We start from the raw sequence: 20,474 nt of genomic DNA, 5'->3' as shown, positions 1-20,474 counted from the left end.
ACACTCAGAGGCAGAGACATAAGCATTTGAGATGCCCAGCTCTTGCAGTAATTACATCCCCCTGGTTGTAGGTAAGAAGGTTTTCTGAGGAAATAACATAGAGGAGAAGAGAAGGAGCCCTAGGACTAAGCTTTAAGGAACTCTGACATTAAATGCTTTGGTGTTTGAGGAAAATAAGTCTACAAAGAAGGCGGAGAAGGAGCAGCCAGGGGAGGAGGAAACCAGGAAAGTCTTTTCCACAGCAGAACTCAGCAGAAAGTAGCAAGCCAATACTGTTAATATTAATAATAATATGAAATATTATTCTTAGCTTGTGAGGATCATGGACAAACCTTAAAAATCTCAATTAATTTAAGATTACTTCTAGAATGTTCCCCCTTCTCCCAGCACAAACAATAATCAAAGCTACAAGAATAATAACAATGAAAAATTCACAGCAATTTAAAAAATGTCTTTCTTAAAAAAAAATAAAGCAGCAGAATCACAATGCTGTAGGTAGTAAGATTTATTTATTTGGTGCCTACTTAGGCACCAGCCACTCCTGCTGGAGGAGGTGATACATTCAAATTGAAATCAAGCCTCCTCGAAGGAAGAGGTGGGGGGGATGCTGGAGAAGCTGATCCCTCAGCTTTGAGAAAAGGTAATCATAGAAGAGGCAGGGATGCATTTTTTTTCAGGGACTTTGGAGCCTCACAACTCTGGCCTCTGAAGCTCTAGCAGATGGAGCGTCCCAATCTCTGAAGTCAGCGCGAGCCCAGCTGAAGCAAGAACAGGTCGTGTTTCTGATCACAGTGAGACCAGTCCTACTGTAGAGACCAGTGCCCTGCTATTCTGCACTGAATTAACCGGACTTGCAAAGCAAACATATTTAGCAAGTAGGCACTTATTTCTACTGTAGGCAAATGCCACTCAGTCCACTCCAAGTTTACTCTTGTAAAAAAGGAGGGGTGAAACAATTATTCAGCTAATTCAGCTCTTGAGGACACGAGATCCTGCTGCTCAAATCCATGGGGATGGCTCCCTGTCCTACTCCTAATGTTTCGGCTATGTCTGTTCTGCAAAGGTAAAAGCACCATTTTCCAGACTCTGGAGATGCCGGTACTTTCCAAATGACATTTTCTGAAAATTGCATAATTTTAGCAAAAGCTGTATTTCATTTTCTGGACTATCACAGTGGAAACTATGAAGCTGATAAATAAAGCATTGCCTTGCTATTTGCTGTAAGCTTTTCTCTTCTCCTCAGCCTGGTTTTATGAATTTTTTATGACAGTAAAGACAGGCCATCTAAAATGCCACTCACATGAGTTTTATATTTCTTCAATCAAACCTGGACCAATGGATTGAATAAATTTGAAACAAACCCAATAGGAAATAGACAAGGACTGATCCCTATACATCCCATGATAAAACAAATGTATTGTGGTGAAGGGACATATATAAAGATAAGGGAAAATGTTAATGTATTAAATAATTAAAAGATTGGTTATTTTGATCTTTAGAACCATAAGAGGCCCAAACACAATGATGTTATGGTGGCCCAGAGGGCATACCTGGCCCCAAATCTTATCTTCTAGAAATAGAATGACCACAGTACTCTAGATAAATGGCTTATTCTAGTTCTAAGTGAGGAATAATACAATATGGGCCAGGGAAATGTTGTTTGATCAGAAAGCAAGGAATTGCTTACTAAAGACTAACGGTGTCTAATTAAAAGGGGGCAGCTTAAAATTCTTCTCACTATTCACCTAGAAGACTATTCTCCGAGTCACCTAGAATAAGGAACACCAATAACATTCCAGGAAACTTAGTGGACTTAAAAGAAAAGTCTTTTATGCATCTAGAAAAAAGAGTAATGACTCAAGGAAACAAAAATTAGACTACCATTAATCTTTCTTAGAGCAACACTTTACACCTGAGGAAAGTAGAATAATGTAATTAAGATGTTCCAGGAAAGAACATGTGAACTCAGTATTTTCCATACAGCAAACCAAATATAAAAGGTACATGCTTTTCTCAATGTACAAGCATTCAGGGAATATTGTTTCCATGGGTCCTTCTTGAGGAATATACTGGAGAGTTTCAGATACACAAAATGCCAGAGATGTGGACCTAAGGACTAGCGGTGAAAATTAAATGTGTGTAGAATCAAGACAAAAGGGAGAGGGTACAGTATGCAGACGCTACGCGCATTGTCAGGGCAGTTGCTCAAAAGTAGAGGCCATGAAAGATCACGCAAAAAATTAACGCATTAAATGCTTGGCAACAAAATGCAGCCTTGCTTACCCTGACTTGGTAGAAAGGATCAAAAGTAACCTTAGAAAGACTTTTAAGGGAGGTCTTGTTTACCGCTTCTCGATCGAGAGCATCCTGGAAATCTTTGAGCCGTCTTTCCTCATACTGTTTTTCTCTGAAAATTCTGTTTTGCCATAGAACTTCCTTTTCATGACGGACATGCATGAGCTGCACGGCGATCCTGCGCTCCTGCTGGGACTGCCGCATCAGCCGGCTGACCAGCTGCTCCTCGCGATAGGCCTCCTGGAAACACCAGCAGAGCCAAGTCTTCGTTAGGGCAACAGATACCCACATTCCCCACCCAGCTAAGAAGCCTTTACATCAATCGTGTGTAAAAGGCATGGTATTCACCAGCATCAATTTCTGCCACTTGATTTACATTTGAACACAGCAGAAATCAAGCTATAGAAACGAAAACTTCAAAAAGGTGGTGTAATTCTGATATCCAGAAGCATAGGGTCTTGCAAATCAGTTTTTCAAAGTGAATTATTACTTCCTTTAAAATCGGACCAAATATAAACTGCGCAATTGTGTTCAAGGTTTTATAAACAAAGGGTGTAATTCTCAATTTATAAGCATGTTTTCAGGATTTGGAATTGTGCTATATGTCCTCTTAACATAAACACTAGCTGGAAAAACAAATGTGGGTGTTGTCTGGCTGAAGCCAGCAGATCTAATCAGTTCCCAGTGGGGGCATCTCAATACCCAGGTGATAGAATAGGGAGCTTGGAGAAGAGGCTAAAGAAAAGTGCCCTCCTGCTTATCTTAGAAAACAGAGCAACTATAATCTGAGAGAGAAATGAGATGCCTTCTCTTGGCTTCCCTGGATATTTTAAGAGAACAGAATGGGAATCAGTAAGTAAACAGTGAAGAAGCGTTAAACTGGGGATGAGGGAACCTGGCCACTGCAGCCCTAGTTGCACCATTACTTGGCTGTGTGGCTGTGGGCAAGCGATTTGCTTTTGCAGGGCCGATCTCTGGACAGGTGAAATGAGTGGTTTAGGTGGAAGAGGATCTCCAAGACATCGTCAGCCTCTCTCACTCTGTCTAAACAGAGACATCATGTGGAAGGAGGGGGTATTAAAGTTCTCAAGAGGAAGACTTGGAGGAATTTGTAAACGTTAAGAGTCGTCCATTTAACACTCCCCAATCCAATTGCTTAGGAAGAAAATGTGGCATCATTAGCGATACTGTTTCAGATTATGGGAGAAACACTGTAAATATATTTTCAGAATCAAGATACAATAACAATAGTGCTCTGTCCTAAAGGCCACAACCTGAACCTGGGAATTAGATGAAAATGTGGATGAAATAACAGTTCAATTGAAAATAGATATGAAATTTTTTCTGTTAGTAACATATATCAGATAAAAAATAAAATCACAAACAACTTCAAAAGATATGTCTCATCTAGTTATAACAGTCTCGAGGCTTTAATGTTAATCATTTGTTTCCTCTGAGATCCAGTAACAGAGGTGAAGCCGAATGTCAAAGTGCCACAAGTCCTTCGGTTTTCTTCACCCACAGCCTTGCAATGCTACCCTGCAGATATTCCCAACAAAAGCACTAGAATCTATTTCTCCACTCCTTAAATATGGGTATGGGGGGGACCTCTGACCTGAATTGACCAATAAGATTGTAGCCAAAACAAAACACTTTGGGTCTGACTTTCTTAATTCTCTTGTGACCTTTGCCACTGCCACATTTTCTGCTCAGCTGGACAATGAAAAACTGTAGAGAGGCAGAGACACCAGCCTTCTCAGCCAGAGTTGATGAAACTCTCGCCTCATGTGGCTTCAGCCGACTCACCAACTGACCTAGACACCTGCGGGAAGCCAGGTGGGACCAGCAAAAGGCATAGAGCTGAGCCCAGCCCAAACGGTCTACCATATTTTGGGGTGCTTTGGGATACACAAGGCACAGTCACAACCATATTTTTTAAAAGTACAGCCTTGATTTACCATTCCAACTGAGTTCTATATTTAATATGGGGTATATTCTACATTTGGCTGTGTTTATACAGCAAGGCAATCTGGCTGCTGAGATGAGAGCCGGTCGTTCTTATCCTTATGAAGAAATGGACAGGTAGGATATGTTTTGGCGAGTGCTTAGATGACAACACATTGTGATTAAATAGGAAAAGAACAGGAAATTACGGTGGAATGGCCGAGTCAGTACTATGTTTATGAAGTTTCAGTATGAAGAGCCATCAAGTGTATTAAGGCCCGCACCCACAAGTTTAGTGGAAAAAATATTTGTTTTTGTTCCATTGTACAACAATTTCATGTTTAGAAATAGACTTTTCCCCAAAGTTTTATTAGAATTTAGGATCTATTTTCTCAGAGAAAGAAAAATATGTTATGGTTAGGTGCTCAGGGCAGCCCACAGATGTCTGTTTAACCCATAATATAGATGAAATAAAATAGAAATGGTGAATATATGCACTGAATAAAACAGAAAATAATAGAAGTTACAGTTCTCTTTTAATTATATTTAATCTTATTTGGGAAAGACTTACACAGATACATAATCCCAAACATGTTCAATGTGATTGCCAAGACCTCTGCCTCGCCCATGAGTTGGAGCTAAGAGCTTACTCTGGTCTATACCGCTGCTTAATTCTCCAAAGATGCCCAAGCAGCTCTCCTGGAAGAACAGGGCACTGCAGGAATGACCTGGAATCTTCAAGCATCTTTTAGTTAAAAGACAGGGGAGGGGCCTGTTGTCCGAATGCCAGTTCCAAGGACATGATCCAGAAAAGATTCTGGGAAGGTAGAGATACTTGGAGCAAATCCCAAGAACTAGCCAAGATGCTGGCCAAAGGATCACAGCACCAGTTGGGAGCCAAAAACGACTTGGCAGTCTGAAAATCTCCACTGAAATGCCTATGGAATACTTGAAACTCAGCAAGCCCTAAACTAAACTTATTAACTCCCCTTTCAGACCTGGTCCTTCCCTGTATTTCCCTATCTCCGTTGATGACCCTATAAACCTATGACTCTGTGACCTAAAATGTCAGGGCCATCCTAAATTCATTCCTCTTGTCACTCCTAATACAACTCTTGAAAGAGTAGTCTATTTTGCCTCCTATTTTTTTTTTTTTTTCTTTTTATGACCAGGGATTGAACCTGCATCCTCACAGAGACCACATTGGGTTCTTAACTCGCTGAGCCACAATGGGAACTCCCTATCCATGTTTTTAAAGCACTGCCTGCCTACTCCATTCTGTCTCCACTGACACTACCCCTCCACGGCACATCAGCCTCTTACCAGGCCTTCCCCCCAACCCCTCTCCAATCCTCTGAGAATATGAAAGTGATCTTTCGAACTTTATATCTCATCATTTCATCCACATAATACATTTCGTTATGGATAATTAGGCAAGATAGCAACCTGAGCCCAGGTCTCTGGGTCTCTCTTCACGAGCCCAACTAAAACAAGGGTCTAGAAACTCCAGGAGGAAACCATGGCAACCTGGAAGCAAGAGCAGACATTACGAGGCATTTCTGATAGATCCGGCACAAATGGCACCAGAATAAGAATATCCAGCAGTGACATGAGATGATGTTATGCTCCTGAAAAGCAGCAGGTACTGAGGGAAGCAGAGGAAATCCTTGCCCCGACGACGCCCATTTTCCCTTTGGAGGAGAGGAGGATGGACGGAAAAGCAACCCTGTGGCACATTCCACCTCTGTGGAGCAGGGGCCCTTGGGGTCTGCAGCACAGGGAGGTGGGGACACTCCATTTAATGGGAAGGAGGCGTCTGGAGAAGAGGTCCCTTTGCTCAGGGCCCCAGGCTGGTTCCAGGGATGGCAGTGTTCCAGACACAGAGAAAAAGCAGCACAGAGATAGCGTTCCCTTGCTGGAAATAGCCAGAGCATTGACTCCCTTTAATGGTCCTTAGGATGCTGGATCCCTGAACAGATCTCCAGCTAGAGCCTAAAAAATTGAAGCTACGAGCATCTTGGTGGAAAGTGAGGAAAGCCGGAAAGAATTCATTCACTCCATTTTCTGGGTACATATCAGGCCTGGGGTATAAGCAGAAAAATAGAAAGAAAAAGCCTAGCAGCCAACACACATGGATGTTTTGTAATATAAATGGAAGGATGTTCAAAAGTCCATTGCTAGTTAAGGCAACTTGAAATAGACAGTTATTTTAAAATCTACCTTTTAATCATCTAAGTTTCATAATTTGTCATTCTTCTAATTAAAAGAGTGACTCTCAAGCTGACTGAGTAAGGAGACATGTGAATCTGAAGAAAGAAATAGCCTTTGGGCACAAAGTAAAGACAGTCATTCTTTGATTTTTCACTAAGAAAGGAGTGACCCCAGGATAAACAGTTTCACTTCTTCATGCTTATAGGAAGCCTGGATTTCCCTTTGGTTCACAGAACCACCAGTACAACTATTGCCAGATTTTAGTTTCTTTAGCAAATGTTTTATGTAGATTTTTTATGAGTGCATTTGCTATTTTGATGTGAGAATGTGACATTGCTTCAGAGTAGCACATAATCCATACATAAGATACACATATGTGCATATAAAAGACTACATTTTATACAAATCTTCCAGCACTATTATTTAACCGACAACTAAGTATCTTACCTCTTGGGCTTCATGGGCTATTAACTGGTCCATTAAGAGTCTCCTCCGTCTTTTCTCCCTCTGCTCTCGTGCAAAAGCATCTTCTTCAAGGCGCTTTTGGATTTTTTTAATGTATTCATCATCCGAATAAGTGTTTAACAAATCAGTAGTTGTCTGGCCTGCTGCATCTAAAGAAGTCTTGGATGCACTAAAGACAATAGTTTTTATTTAGATTTAAAAAAAATAACTCAATCATAGGCCACTACCTGTGACTGTGGAGGGAGACCTCAGGAGATGGCTCCCTTGTGTGCTCTGTTCATTTATTGACACAAGCATTAGAGCAAATGTTGGAACTTCAGTGTGAGACCCTGCTTAACAACGGATTCCATTTGCCTCACCCCATTTCTGGACTGTGTGAGGTCTTCAGCAAAGCCTTCTTTCTAAGCTCAGTACCTACTTGTGCTTTTACTTCTCATGACCTTCACTCTGCCCTAGGCCCAGAGATACTGCTTTTTTCTCCCTCTTCTTCCTGCTGGCTCTTGGCCTCCTGCCTCCTCTGCTTTGAGTCAAGACTAGGGCAATACTGATAACCCAGGTGTCAGGGAGGGGCATCCACTACAAAATTCAGCCAGGTACACTCATGCCAGGACCCTGAGAGGACATCTATGGATGGATCTGTCCACTACAGCTCTTCCCCCACCCGTGTGTGTACAAGTTGCTCAGTGAATTCCCAGGAACTTCCCAATTCCTCAGGGCAGCAGCCCAGCACTTGCTGGAAGCCCAGCAGTGGAAAGTTGACCTGATCACCATGCCAAGCACAGGTGTGATCTAGCCTCTCACCCAAGCCCTGGAGACCCAAGTGAGATCTACCTCAGCGTTTGTGTCCTACCTCGTGTCCAAAACAAAAGGATCAGGAAGAGCAGGGGGCCTCACCAACAGAAAGCAAACACACTCAACCTAGACACATGGTGGCTCAGTACAGAATTTACAGATTCATTCAAAAGTTGTCTTTCACAGTAAAAGATACATTTTATGTATATAAGGATCAAATAATCAGTTCTCACCTGCATGCTCTTTCAAAAGCAAACAGAATACAATGGAGTAAGATATGGAGCCTGATAATGTGAGAAAAAAGAATGTGTACATGTATGTGTAACTGGGTCACTATGCTGTACGGTATAAAATTGACAGAACACTGTAAACCAGCTATAATGGAAAAAAAAGTCATTATATATATATATATATATATATATATATATATAAGATATGTCATGATGCTACTTGCCAAGAAACAATGAATTTTAATATTATGCATAATTATGTTTAATGGCATTATAATTACTGATATGTTCAGTTTAAAATATAACTTACAATCTTTTTCAAAAGACAAGGACACATTATTATGGAATGCAGGGATTAAGTAGTCATCAATTCTCAGGTAGATGGAAGTACTTATAAAAGCATTGCTAATTCATGTTCAATGGAGTAATAATCACAAGTGCTTTTTTTTAAATCTAGGGCTACGCAGTTTCATTAAATCAGAGATCCAAGTAATATACACAGTTGAATTAAAAGTCTTAAGTTACAATTAGTTCTGTTTAATAATCACATATTTACAGTGCAGGTCACATCGTATTATAGTTCACTATTGGTGGATGTGCTGCTTCCAGCTGAACTCTGAGCTCATAAGAAAAGCATCCCATTTTACTCTTCGGTTATACTGTGCCTCATAGTTCTGACATGCAGCTGATGTCTGCTAACTTTCACATGACATCCTATGAAGCACTATAAAAGTGTAATATAATTTTTAAAGTCACACAATGAAATTTTGGTTATCTCATCAGCAGGAGCCCAATCTTCCATGGTATTCTGTTATCAAGAGTCATGGAGCAGAAATTGTGTAACTAAAAAAGCCTCAGTAAGGTCAAAAACAAAGCAGGTTGAACCCTATTTATTTGTTAAGACTTAGTACAATTAAGTATTTGGGAAAATTGTGCGGCATAACTTTTTGAGATTCTTCATCAAGATTCTTACTATGTTTTTACTGAAATGTGTTGTTTAAAAGAGTTTGCCTTGGATTGAGCATGGGTTAATAGCTTTCTCAACACTATATTGATGCTGCCAACAAAATACTTAAGACATTGCTTCTCCTTTGTTTATCAGTCAGTTCATCCAACCTTTCATACAGATACCCATCTGCTGTCTTAGGCCAATTAAGGCCTGAAGAAAGCAACATGATACTAACTCGAATAAATATTCATTCTACAAGATGTGGGTTTCTTAAGGACAATAATTCTGTTTTCATTATATCTGTTTACTTGCCAAGCCTCCACAGAATTAATATTTGTACATGTATGAATTATTAGTGCTAGGAGCAGCCTAAGGTAAATCTATGAATTGAAATGTCAAATAACATTAGCCAACAGCCTCAGCTAAAGAAATAAAAAGTAAATGGCATTTATTATTTGTCTTAAAAAATGAAGAAATAGTACATGTGGGGGAAAAAGCAGCAATGGTTGTTCTTGCATTGCTCTTGCTGAGACTTCATTCCATTCTTTCACAAAAGAAAAAAGACTTTGAGGTGACATCTTTGAGAAAATGTTTTAGGAGCGGGCTGTGAAAGAGGCAGATGCAGAAATTGCTCCTAAGCTTAACCTAAGAGACGATTCTAATGCTTTCTGGCTTCGAGTAATATGAAGTTCCTTGAAAAGCCCAGAATATGCTTGGTTGTAAATTAAGAATTCAGAATGATTAATAACAAGGACTAAGAGAGCCATACTCTACTACAGCTTTTTTTTTTTTTTTTTTTTTTTTTTTCCCTTTAAAAGTTAGCTCTAGGGAGTTCCCGTTGGTGCAGCAGTAAGAATCCAACCAGGAACCATGAGGTTTTGGGTTCAATCCCTGGCCTCGCTCAGTGGATTAAGGATCCGGTGTTGCTGTGAACTACGGTGTAGGACGCAGATGTGGCTTGGATCCCGAGTTGCTATGGCTATGGAGTAGGTGGCAGCTACAACTTTGATTCGACCCCTACCCTGGAAACCTCCATATGCCACAGGTACGGCCCTATAAAGACAAAAAAGACTTAAAAAAAAAAGTTAGCTCTAGACTATTGCTTTCCAACATTTTTTTATTTGGGTCCCTCAGAAGATATACTCTCTGTAAAGTGCACTGGAAGGGATTTGGAGTCCCAGATGGGGCTGCTCACAGCCAGAGGTGACTGGTCCAGGGACTCCAGCTGTCCCAGGGCCTATCCTGCTACTCTGAGAAGAGAGGATTCTCAATATTGCGGGCCCTCCAATGGTAAATCTCTGGCAAGACCAAGAAGCTTCTGCAGAGAAAGGACCTGCCACGGACATTGATGTTTCCCTCCTTTTCTCTCGAAACAGAGCTTAGTTTCACACAGGAAAACCGCTAAAGACTACAATTCCCAGCCTCCCATTCTGCTTGGTGAGGCCAGGTGACTGAATTCTGGCCAATAGAGTGTAAGCAGAAATGTTACATGGGACTTCTGGGAAGGCTTGCCTGGTGAGCTAGTTCAGATTGGAGATAGTCACTTTTTGCCTATCCTCCTTCTTGATGTTGGAACATGGGCCAAATGGCCAGAGCCCCAGAAGCTATCTTGTATTGTGAATGTGACCCTGAGGTCAAAGACCACAATTAGGACAGTGGAGCTAAAGAGATGACCTTGGAACAGCAACACACATTCTGGCTGATGTTCTGATTTCTGTTGTGGGAGAGAGAGGTAAATGTCCATCTCATTTAACCCATTCTTGTTTTGGGTTTTCTAAGCTAACTAATAGAAAGGCTTAGGTTCAGGTTGGGTTGGGAAGGCAACGAGGATCAGCTTGAATGTTTGTACAGGGAGGATATTTAAAACATTTATCCACTGACATGGCAAGGACACTAATACAAATGGATGCTGGTGCAAGGACTGGAAGGGTGCTGCTGTTCTTGGTGTTAATTCTGGTTGCTGAAGTGCGTGGAACACAAGGGGTCCCAGGAAAGGGGCTGGCTATGCAGCTACAAGAATACCATGCACTAAAAGTATCAAAGTAGTTCATTATTTCCAGACAGTCCTTCTAGTGGACACCATCTGCTTATTACTCCAGCACATGTGGCTGGTGAGATGAGTGAAAGAGTGGGAGTGGTTTTTATGGGACAAGGTCAGGGCGGGTGTGCTGGGGTTCAGGTGGCAGTTGCATGGGTGAGTAGTGTTGGACGGTGGTTATTTTAGGAGTTGAGGAAGCACTGATAAATGTGGGCCAGGCTCAGAGTAGGGCAACTGGGGGCCCTGCAGGGGTGGGAGGAAAGGCAGTTCATGTATGTATTGTTCGTTCTGCTTCATTTTCCTTTCACACCTGCCTTCTTAACCATTTCTAGTTTTCTTATTCCTCCTCATTTGACTCTGCTCCCTTGCCTCAAATATGTTAATATGGAGCTGAAGTACATAATATGTGTTTATTTTTCTTCTTTAATAGTGATTTCATATTTTATAAAACATAAATGAATAGAGTTTGGATAGTTTCCCTGAAAAATGCAGAAAAATGCAAGTTGCTCCTTCGCATATATATAGCCCCTAATCAATTGTTTTCTGTGATTCAATGACCCCTAATAGGAAACAAGAGGGGAGAAAATCTTTATCTTTAGGCAAAGGAGGCCCATTAATTTATCAGGCACTTTTTGTAAAGGACTCACTGAACTGCCTTAGTGACATTCAGTCAACAAACTCATTCCACAACTTTTTATTGCCAAATGCTGAGGATGCGACATGGGAGAAACTAAACTAGAGTCTAATAAAGGATTAATTGTGACAAATATAAGTTAACTGTAACAGAATGTTTAAAATATATGTGTGAACTTAGAAGAGGAAGTATAGCATAGAAAAAAATAAATTAACCTCACATCTCAAAATAGCAATTAACCCTCTTGCCTTAAACAATTAAAACTTGTTAATGAATGATTCATCTGAATTTTAGCTCATTTATCTTCCTTATTATATTCTCTTAATGAAGATTCTACAGGTGAAAACATCTTTGGAAGAGCTATTTCAGGCAAACTATTTCTAAATAGTCAAAAGTTAAGTAGACCAGAATGCAGTTTTATGATTATTAAAGTAATTTGCAACCCACCTTTCTTTTGCCTGGAGATCCTTTTTTATTAAAGCTTCAAACTTCTTAATCTCATTGGCCACATCCTTTAAAGAAAATTCATTATCAGTTTTTTACCTCTAAAGAACTTTAAAAATTTTCATTGACCACATTCATTCAAATTTATAAAGTGACACACACTGCTAACTCAAGCTGATTAGGAGACAGGGGCTGAAAAGCAGCATTCTAGAATATTTTTCTGTTTTGACTTGTTACTTTCAGACTAGGCTAAATATACCTAAAATAAGTTGAAAACTGCCTGACCCGAATCATTCAGTTCACAATTCTAACTCTGATAGTACATCAAAGGGCATTTAATGAGAATCAAGATTATCAAAGAGCCAGGACATGCATTTTTAACTATAATTCTCTTAAAGGAGAATAAGCATTTGTTTAGATATAAATATTTCTTTTAAAATTAAATTGGGTGTTTGAAACATTTCTTGTTGCACCTTATTTATGCTATGAATTTGCTCCCTGAAAATTAATTTTAGCTGATCCTCTGCCTACTGCAAATCCTAATTAATAGACTTTAATCAAACCAGGGAAACATAAGAATTAAATACTTTTATTAAAATGGGGTCAGAAAAAAGCCTCTGTGGGTAGTATTTTTTAGAATCTAACTAAAGGATTTTTTTTTTTTTTTAACTTCTGCACCAACAGCATATGGAAGTTCCTGGCTAGGGGTTGAATCAGAGCTGCATCTGAGGCCTATGTTGCAACTTGTGGTAATGCCAGATCCTCAAACCCACTGAGTGAGGCCAAGGATGGAACCCACATCCTCACAGAGACAACACTGGGTTCTTAACCCACTGAGCCACAATAGGGACTCTGGAATTTTTAATACTAAAAAAAGAAATTGTGAATTAATAAAAATATAATGGATTTTTGAAATCAAAGAGACCTGTCACTCTCAGCATTGTGAACTTGGGTAATACTTGTCAGTTTTCTGAGTCTAAGTTATCTACCAAATGGGGAAAATAATGCCTTACTTAGAAAGTTATCTATAAATTAAAGATAATGTGAATTGCCCAACCCACAGGCTGACATGTAACAGAAGATCAATAAATGGTAGATATTAATCTTTTTTCTTAAGTCACAGGACAGAATATCACTAATAATCATTGCATCACTATGCAGCATAGATTGCAAGAACTAGTTTCAAAATGTAGTACTGCTCCCTTGTGATATATAATCAGATTGCATCTATTGGAATGATGGACAGTTGGTACTATCTAGTAAAATACCATCAGTGTAGGTATTTTAAATTTAGATATACTGATAGCAAGCAAATCAATGAACATTTCTAGGATGCCTAGAAAGACAGTGCAGCATGGTGAGGAGGAATTGAGTAGAAGCAAAGAGTGGGAATGGCACATACATGGTATGGGTACCTGGACTGGCCCCTACCATGCCCATGGGTGTCATGACCCATCATGACAGCACCCACTCTGCCTTAGCTTGTCAGTGACCACAGAATCTATCACAGGAGTTCACACAGATACTGTCATTTAATGGGAATTTTCCATCCTTGTCTTAAAGCTGTATTCTCTGTTTCTAAACAATATAAAATGGATTTGATACGCAAACAGTGGAGGAGTTTTGAATAAGAAGGGACAACATCAGAGATAAGCTGAAAAGGAAGTAGGGAGTTTGGGGAAGTCCCTCTATATGTTTTAGGAAAATAGCATCCTTTCATTAAGATAAACACAACACAGTAGGTAGTAAAGGATTATTACTTACCTCTGCCTCTTTTTTCTTTTTCATCATTTTTTGGGCATCGAGTGCTTTCAGAGTACGATTTGATGCAGGCTTAGGAATCTGTATGATGGCTGCTTGGATTTGGGCCATTATTTCATTTTGTCGTCTTCTGCTCAAGCGTTGCTGAATATCCCATATACGTTAGTTTAGTTATTCAGTTTGTCAAATAATACACAATGTTATATACTCACAGGTACACATATATGCAAATTTTCCATTGAAATTTTCCAAATTCAGCCATTAACCAATGGATTAGATGTGTTACAACTGTGTAACATTAGGAAGGAGGTACCAATATAACTTAATTTGAAAAGTATGATATTAAGACAATTTTGGAATCCTGAAATTAGGCCAATCAAATGTGTGTCTTTTCATTCCAGGTGGTGACACAAAAAGGATAATAAAGGTGTCCCCAGTACAAAGAAGAGTGTGATTCTTTCCTAGTTCCAACTTCATGACCTGCCCAATAACGGGAAGAGAAAACTCTGTCTCTGAAGATGGTCTGAAGAAAAAATTCAATCTAGGACATGATCTCTAGGAGGAATCCCAGGGAACCCAATAGAAACGACAAGCTCTCCCCAAACTCAGTTACATTTACAACAATGAGTTCAGAGGCTACCTCAAATCTTGGATTAACACTATTGTTACCATTATTGGATCATCTCTTCTCTATGTAGGCAGTAATTATTTTAAGAAGAATATAAGCAGGGGAGTGCAGCTGAAGGAAAAAAAATCCAGTAAAAGTTACATAAAACATTTTAAAAATAAATGACTTAAGAGGTAACGTGAAACGAATCATGACTTTGCTATGAATGCATTAGACAGAATTAATAAGATCAATAGTTCTATGTCTACAGATAAGAAACTTCAATTTACCACTAAAAGAACAGAAATTGTAAATAATTAAAAATGCTTCTTCATTTCATTCCCAAAAATATGGCATCTTTAAGTGCCATATGTTTTATCGCTTTTTCTTAGGAAAGCTGGGAAGACATAGGCTCTACCTTTTGTCCTATTTGTTTCCTATCATATTTTATTTCAGAATATTTAGGGGGGTCATTCTTCCTTCTACCCAACTTTCTGCAGAGACTTTCTACATTTGATGTGGCACTTCAAAGTCAGACAGGCCAGTTCCATAAAAGGAGAGCCCCAGTACTTGGTATGGACTTAAGCATTGCCTTATGAGTTGAGTGCCTTGTCTCTCTCACATGCGACGCTGGGGGAAGCCTAGGGCTCAATCCACTTTCTGGCAAGTAATGGGATCAGAAGGTCTTCCATAGTTGGTCTCTCATCTTTCCCTCCCTCCCCATAAGTCACCGACTTCATTCAAGATAGGTTCATTGCTTAGCATTCCAAATATGTGAATTTAAAAAGTGCTTTACCATGCAATTAGAAGAACTATAATTCGTTGGCCTGTAGTTTACACATTCCATACACACAGCTGCCTGAAAGTCTCCTAAAAGTTTTTGATGATTCCACATATCACTGTCCTCTCCTATACTTAAAGGCACAGGAGATCACTAAAGATTTTCAAAGAAATCTGGGAAGCAGCAGGGAGTTAGTCAAAGCAAGAAGCAAGAGTCAGGGAAATGCTACGTGATGCTGAAGGGGATTAGAACATTGTCAGAAAGACAGAAGTGGAGCAGGATGGGAAGACCTAGGGGTTGCAAAGTGGAAAACAAGACAAGGAAAGATCCATTCTGTATCCTTTGGTAGTGACAATGGCCATGAGCCTTCATTGGAGTAGCTTGTAGCTGCCCCCATCACTACACCATGTGAAGCATTCATTTCCACTAGACAGCTTAAAAAGGGATCAAGTTGCCCTACTATTCCAGAGAAGGCAGTTCTTGTTTTAGCCCCAAGGAGAGACGACAGCAAGAGTGGAGATGGAGAAAGGGAAAATTGAAGGGAGAGGAAGGTAAGAGCAGGCCGAACTGAGTCATGCATCAGGAACCTGCAACTCATGCTGGATTCATGCTTATGCAATGTGTACTACAGGCAGAAGTTGCAAACAGTATACTATGCAGTTAATGAGTTTCTCAAAAAAATTGTTCTATAAAACCTTTTCGATATTAAAAGATCTCTGTTCTTCCTGGAGTTTTTGAAAATTTTCAAGTTTCTTCAAATGCGTGTGGACAAGATCTTCGTCCTTGTATTTATACTTTTCTTGAAACCTGTGTGAAACCCGCATCAGACTGACATCAGTTTGACGTGGTATCAGGTTTCTAAGTCTCTAAATGAAGAAAGCATTTCAAAAAGATTCCATTACTAGAGGATAGAGACTATAATGTTGTTATAAGCACACATAAAATTTCAATGAATTACTTCAAAATAAAATTTCTATGAATTACTATTGTTGATAGTTAAAGTAAATTCAAGCCCTGTACCAATCACTCATATCCTTAACTGAGTTAAGGACAACAAAAATGCATGATTTGAATTCCTTCTTACAAAGAGTCTCACATATACTTTAATTCTAATTTATAAAATTAAACATTTTGCCAAGTTTAATTTTCAATGAATGGCTTTTTTTTTTTTTTTTTTTTTTTTTTGCTTTTTAGAGCCGCACATGGAAGTTCCCAGGCTAGGGGTCAAATTGGAGCGACAACTGCTGGCCTATGCCACAGTCGCAGCAACACAGGATCCGAGCCACATCTGTGACCTACACCACAGCTCATGGCCACGTCAGATCCTTAACCCACTGAGTGAGTCCAGGGATTGAACCCACAACCTCATGGTTCCTAGTCGGATTTGTTTCCGCTGAGCTACGATGGGAACTCCATCAATGAATGGTATTTGTATCTTCAGAAATACATTATCATAAAAATCATTGATAAAACCAATTTCAACACATAGAGATAATATAAGAAGCTAGATTCTTTCCATTATGTAAGCCGCTTCCTAGTAAAAAGTGAAGAGGCAATGAAAACTTCCAAGCCACTGGAAATGAGGGTGCAACAGTACAAGAAAATGAATTCTCAGAGATGATCATAAAATGGGACACGGAGAAACACGGCTAAGGTATTTCACTAAAACTTTGCTATCCAAAAGTAATCTAGGAGTTCCCGTTGTGGCACAGTGGTTAACGAATCCGACTAGGAACCATGAGGTTGCGGGTTCGGTCCCTGCCCTTGCTCAGTGGGTTAATGATCTGGCATTGCCATGAACTGTGGTGTAGGTCGCAGATGCGGCTCAGATCCTGAGTTGCTGTGGCTCTGGCGTAGGCTGGTGGCTACAGCTCCGATTAGACCCCTAGCCTGGGAACCTTCATATGCCACGGGAGCGGCCCAAAGAAATAGCAAAAAGACAACAAAACAAAACAAAACAAAACAAAACAAAACAAAAAAACAAAAGTAATCTAATTAGAAGCTGATGACTTACCAAAAACAATTTTTTTAATGGCACCATTGCCCAAACCACTCTAGGTTCTCCTTTTCTAAAGCTCCCTTAGTAGATACCTGAACTTAGAAGAATATTTAAGGTCCTTCAAGCTGACTTGATGTACTTAAACATCCCCCTGCTCCTTTCATTGTTAAAAATGGCCTGGTCTCTGTCTTCACAGTGGCAATGAAATTGTAAGGTCCTTGAACATGCTACGTCTCCACCTCAACACATACCTATATCTTCAACTTAATTATTTCCTCCCCAGCTCAGGAAATATCTGTTGAGCTGAGTTTATTCTGCTACCAGGCTCACAGGATGTCCATCAAGAACACACAAATCTGAAAGTGAAGGCAGCCCTCAATACCTATTGTCATTGTTGCCTCACAAATTAAGTTTTATTATCTCCATTGCTAATTAGTGTGTTTCATCAGTACAGTACTCATTACCCTATAGGCCTGGAAAAGTTAACGCCCTTCACTTATGAAAAGGAAATAGCACAGGAATTACAGAGATCTGTCAACTAAAAAGTTATGTTAAATAATCAAAAGACATTTAGCGAGCACTTGCAATGTTCAAAGCATTGTACTAGGTATATATCTTGAACTGGAGGAACTAAAAAATCTTGTGAGGCTATATGACAAATAATGAAAGTCAGTCAATAATATCAGCAGAAGCAAGTTAACCCCAAAGAGGAAGAATTACTTGTGCCCTAGGAGTCCTACAGAAAGAGTCCCAGTGTACTGGGAAGGTTGGACAGAGCAGATGGAGGAAAGTTTGGGGGAAGAGGAGACAGAAGGGTGAGCTTGGGTGGAAGAGCAGAAATTTGCAAGTCCTATTCAAGGACAGGCTGCTGATCAATGTAGAAGAACAACTTTATGCTGAGGGTTATGAAGAAATCAGGTTAGAAAGACAGGATGAGAACGTTTAATGAGAGAACTTGAATGCAGGTTGAATTGAGGGATGAGATATATGTAAAATAGGTTTTTGAGCAGAAGAAACCCACAAAAGTGGAGGTGAGGGCAGATTTATCTAGCAGTTGATTAACCTCTAGAAGAAAGCCTGAAGATGGGGAGATGGGTTGGTAGGTTGCTGAGTAGTTCAGCAGGAGATCTGAGCAAATAACGATGGGGTTAGAAATGGAAAGAGAGGAACAGGCATAGGTATGGGACTGGCACTAGGTATTAGGCACTAGGTATTAGGGACAACAGAATTTGGTTAGTTATTGATGGATCAGAGAGAGGGAGGCATCAACAATGGATAAGAGAATTGAAAATGTCCATATGAAACAAAACCCAAATATGGCCTATAACATACATCAGGGACAAATATGCTCAATGGGGCTTCTTTGAGAATGCAATATCACTGTCATGCCTCTTTATCAGGTTTTATATTGTGATTTGCTTATGACATTACTTTATGTACTCACATCTCGAAAAGCCTCACTTTTCATGTTCTGAAGTTTTGTGTTTGTCAGGGGTTGCATGGTTTGCAATTCCACGCCAGTCAGTCCACTCTTCTTCTTTCTCTGAAGAGCAATGTATAATTGATATAAGAGTTTCATGGCCACCCCAGGCTTTTCTGTGATGATATCATGGGCCACATTCTGATCAAACTGCACACCCAGAAGGTGAAGTGTTGGCTCCAAGCGAGAAAAATTATTAAGTTTGGCACTTGAAATCCTAGGCATTAAAATATTTTACATAATTAGACACTTATTTAAAATATCAGAGGTATTATCATAATCCAATATTATCAATTATCCTATATTCTTTTAAATATACCATTCCTTCCTAAAACCACTCAGTCATGTAGATACATTGAGATTTTGTCAATTATCCTCTCAACTCCATGCATTTATTTCTCTTGAATGGCTAAACTAAAACTCATTAATTTCATCTATTTTTCTACTTAAAGAAGTGCTAGAATTTCTACAAAAACATAACTAAATACCTTCTTCTAAATGGAAAAACTAAATATTTACTCAGAAGGCAAAATTGCAATTTAAATGTCCATTTCTTTAGATGATATTATGACTGGATCCTGGAAATAACTCTATTTTCAGTTGCAGTGTCAATTTTCACAATAATCCTCTCAGGTACTGACAGAAATATTTAATTAAATAATATTACCTTTACAATTGAACTAGTTATGTAATCTTCACTGTACATTTTTATTACTTCAAGAATCACTAAAGATTTTCCAAGTTATATGTATTACTGAATTACCTGTTATCAAATTAGGCTCAGATTTCAGAAGAAATTCATGAATTCATTTGCTAATTTAGTCTCTCACTTCTTCCAAGAATTTATTTATTAAATTTATTAAATTTTTATAAATTAATTAAAGTCTTACAAAGATGCATAAGACACCCTGACCTTTATGAGTTCATAGTGGGAAAAATAGATGAATAACAAGTAGTAATAGACTGCTATAACTGTTGTAATTAACATTTCAAGTGGCCTGTTAATAAGCTTATGAATCCAGAGACAGAAAGAAGGCAAAAGATGTTAGATGCATTTTCAACTTTTGTGCCTCTCTATGATCAAACTGGATGCAAATATCAATTTTAACCTATTTTCTCCATACTTTAACTTCCAAACATTCAGTGACATTCTTTAATGGAAAAAAATACACTGAATATATATATTGTACTGACTTAACTTGAATATAAGTCCTATCCCCCCTCTGGAAAAAAAAAAAAAACACCTTAGAACAGAAGGAGTTGACAGAGTTTCTAATATTATAGGGTTACTCACTCCACACTTTATTTTGGACTATAAAATTATCTGGGGAAGATACAACGACCTTTAATGACTTTAACTGAACTTTTAGAAGCTGATAAAGGTCCCTTAGCTCTTCTTAAACTTTATATACTGTACCTAGTATACTATTTATCAAGAGATTTCTCTCAAGCAGTGGCTATAAATCTTTTTTTTTTTCTAGTCATAGATACCATTCTTTGGAAATCTGATGAGAGCTATGGAACCTTTTTTACAGGAAAGAAAACATACATCCATGCACCTACACAAAATGTATAAAATGTGCATACCATTTTGGAATGTTTGTGAACCTCCTAAAATCTAGCCAAAAAAGTGCCTATCAACTGCAAATAGATGGGGCTGGAGAAATATATGAATGATTTCTAAATAGAAATAAGGAGCCAGCGTATCATGGGAAGGCCAACGTCAACAAATATTAGTGACACAAGACACTGAAGTCCTTCGCCAGTTGTGTGGTGCAACTTAGTGTCCTATGTGGCAAACTGCATCAACCAAATCTGGAATAAAATATTTTAAATTGAGAAAA

General features: G+C 39.0%; 1 protein-coding gene across 10 annotated transcripts in view; it reads right to left on the bottom strand.

Moving 5' to 3' along the window:
• The window catches only part of SPEF2 (sperm flagellar and cilia associated 2), a 177,962-nt gene that overhangs the window by 139,772 nt on the left and 17,716 nt on the right, over window positions 1-20,474 (bottom strand). For 8 of the 10 annotated variants that reach the window (XR_014830743.1, XR_014830745.1, XR_014830749.1 and 5 more), the window contains 6 exon segments: window positions 18,595-18,847; window positions 15,847-16,017; window positions 13,767-13,907; window positions 12,006-12,070; window positions 6,898-7,084; window positions 2,347-2,535 (listed from right to left, as the gene is read on the bottom strand). Coding sequence is in view for 6 of the 10 variants with exons in the window: in XM_085001637.1 (XP_084857763.1) it covers window positions 2,347-2,535; window positions 6,898-7,084; window positions 12,006-12,070; window positions 13,767-13,907; window positions 15,847-16,017; window positions 18,595-18,847 (1,006 nt within the window). In the remaining 4 variants the exon portion in view is untranslated. 10 annotated transcript variants of the gene reach the window in all.

The sequence above is a fragment of the Sus scrofa genome, chromosome 16 (genome assembly GCF_054392235.1).
Source record: "Sus scrofa isolate SSC_HxYL_T2T_F1_AM1 chromosome 16, Sscrofa_HxYL_maternal_Yorkshire_Landrace_v2.0, whole genome shotgun sequence".
Classification (NCBI taxonomy): Eukaryota; Metazoa; Chordata; class Mammalia; order Artiodactyla; family Suidae; genus Sus; species Sus scrofa.
The sequence above is the reverse complement of the archived record's forward strand: the minus strand, read 5'-3'. Positions and strand labels throughout refer to the sequence as shown.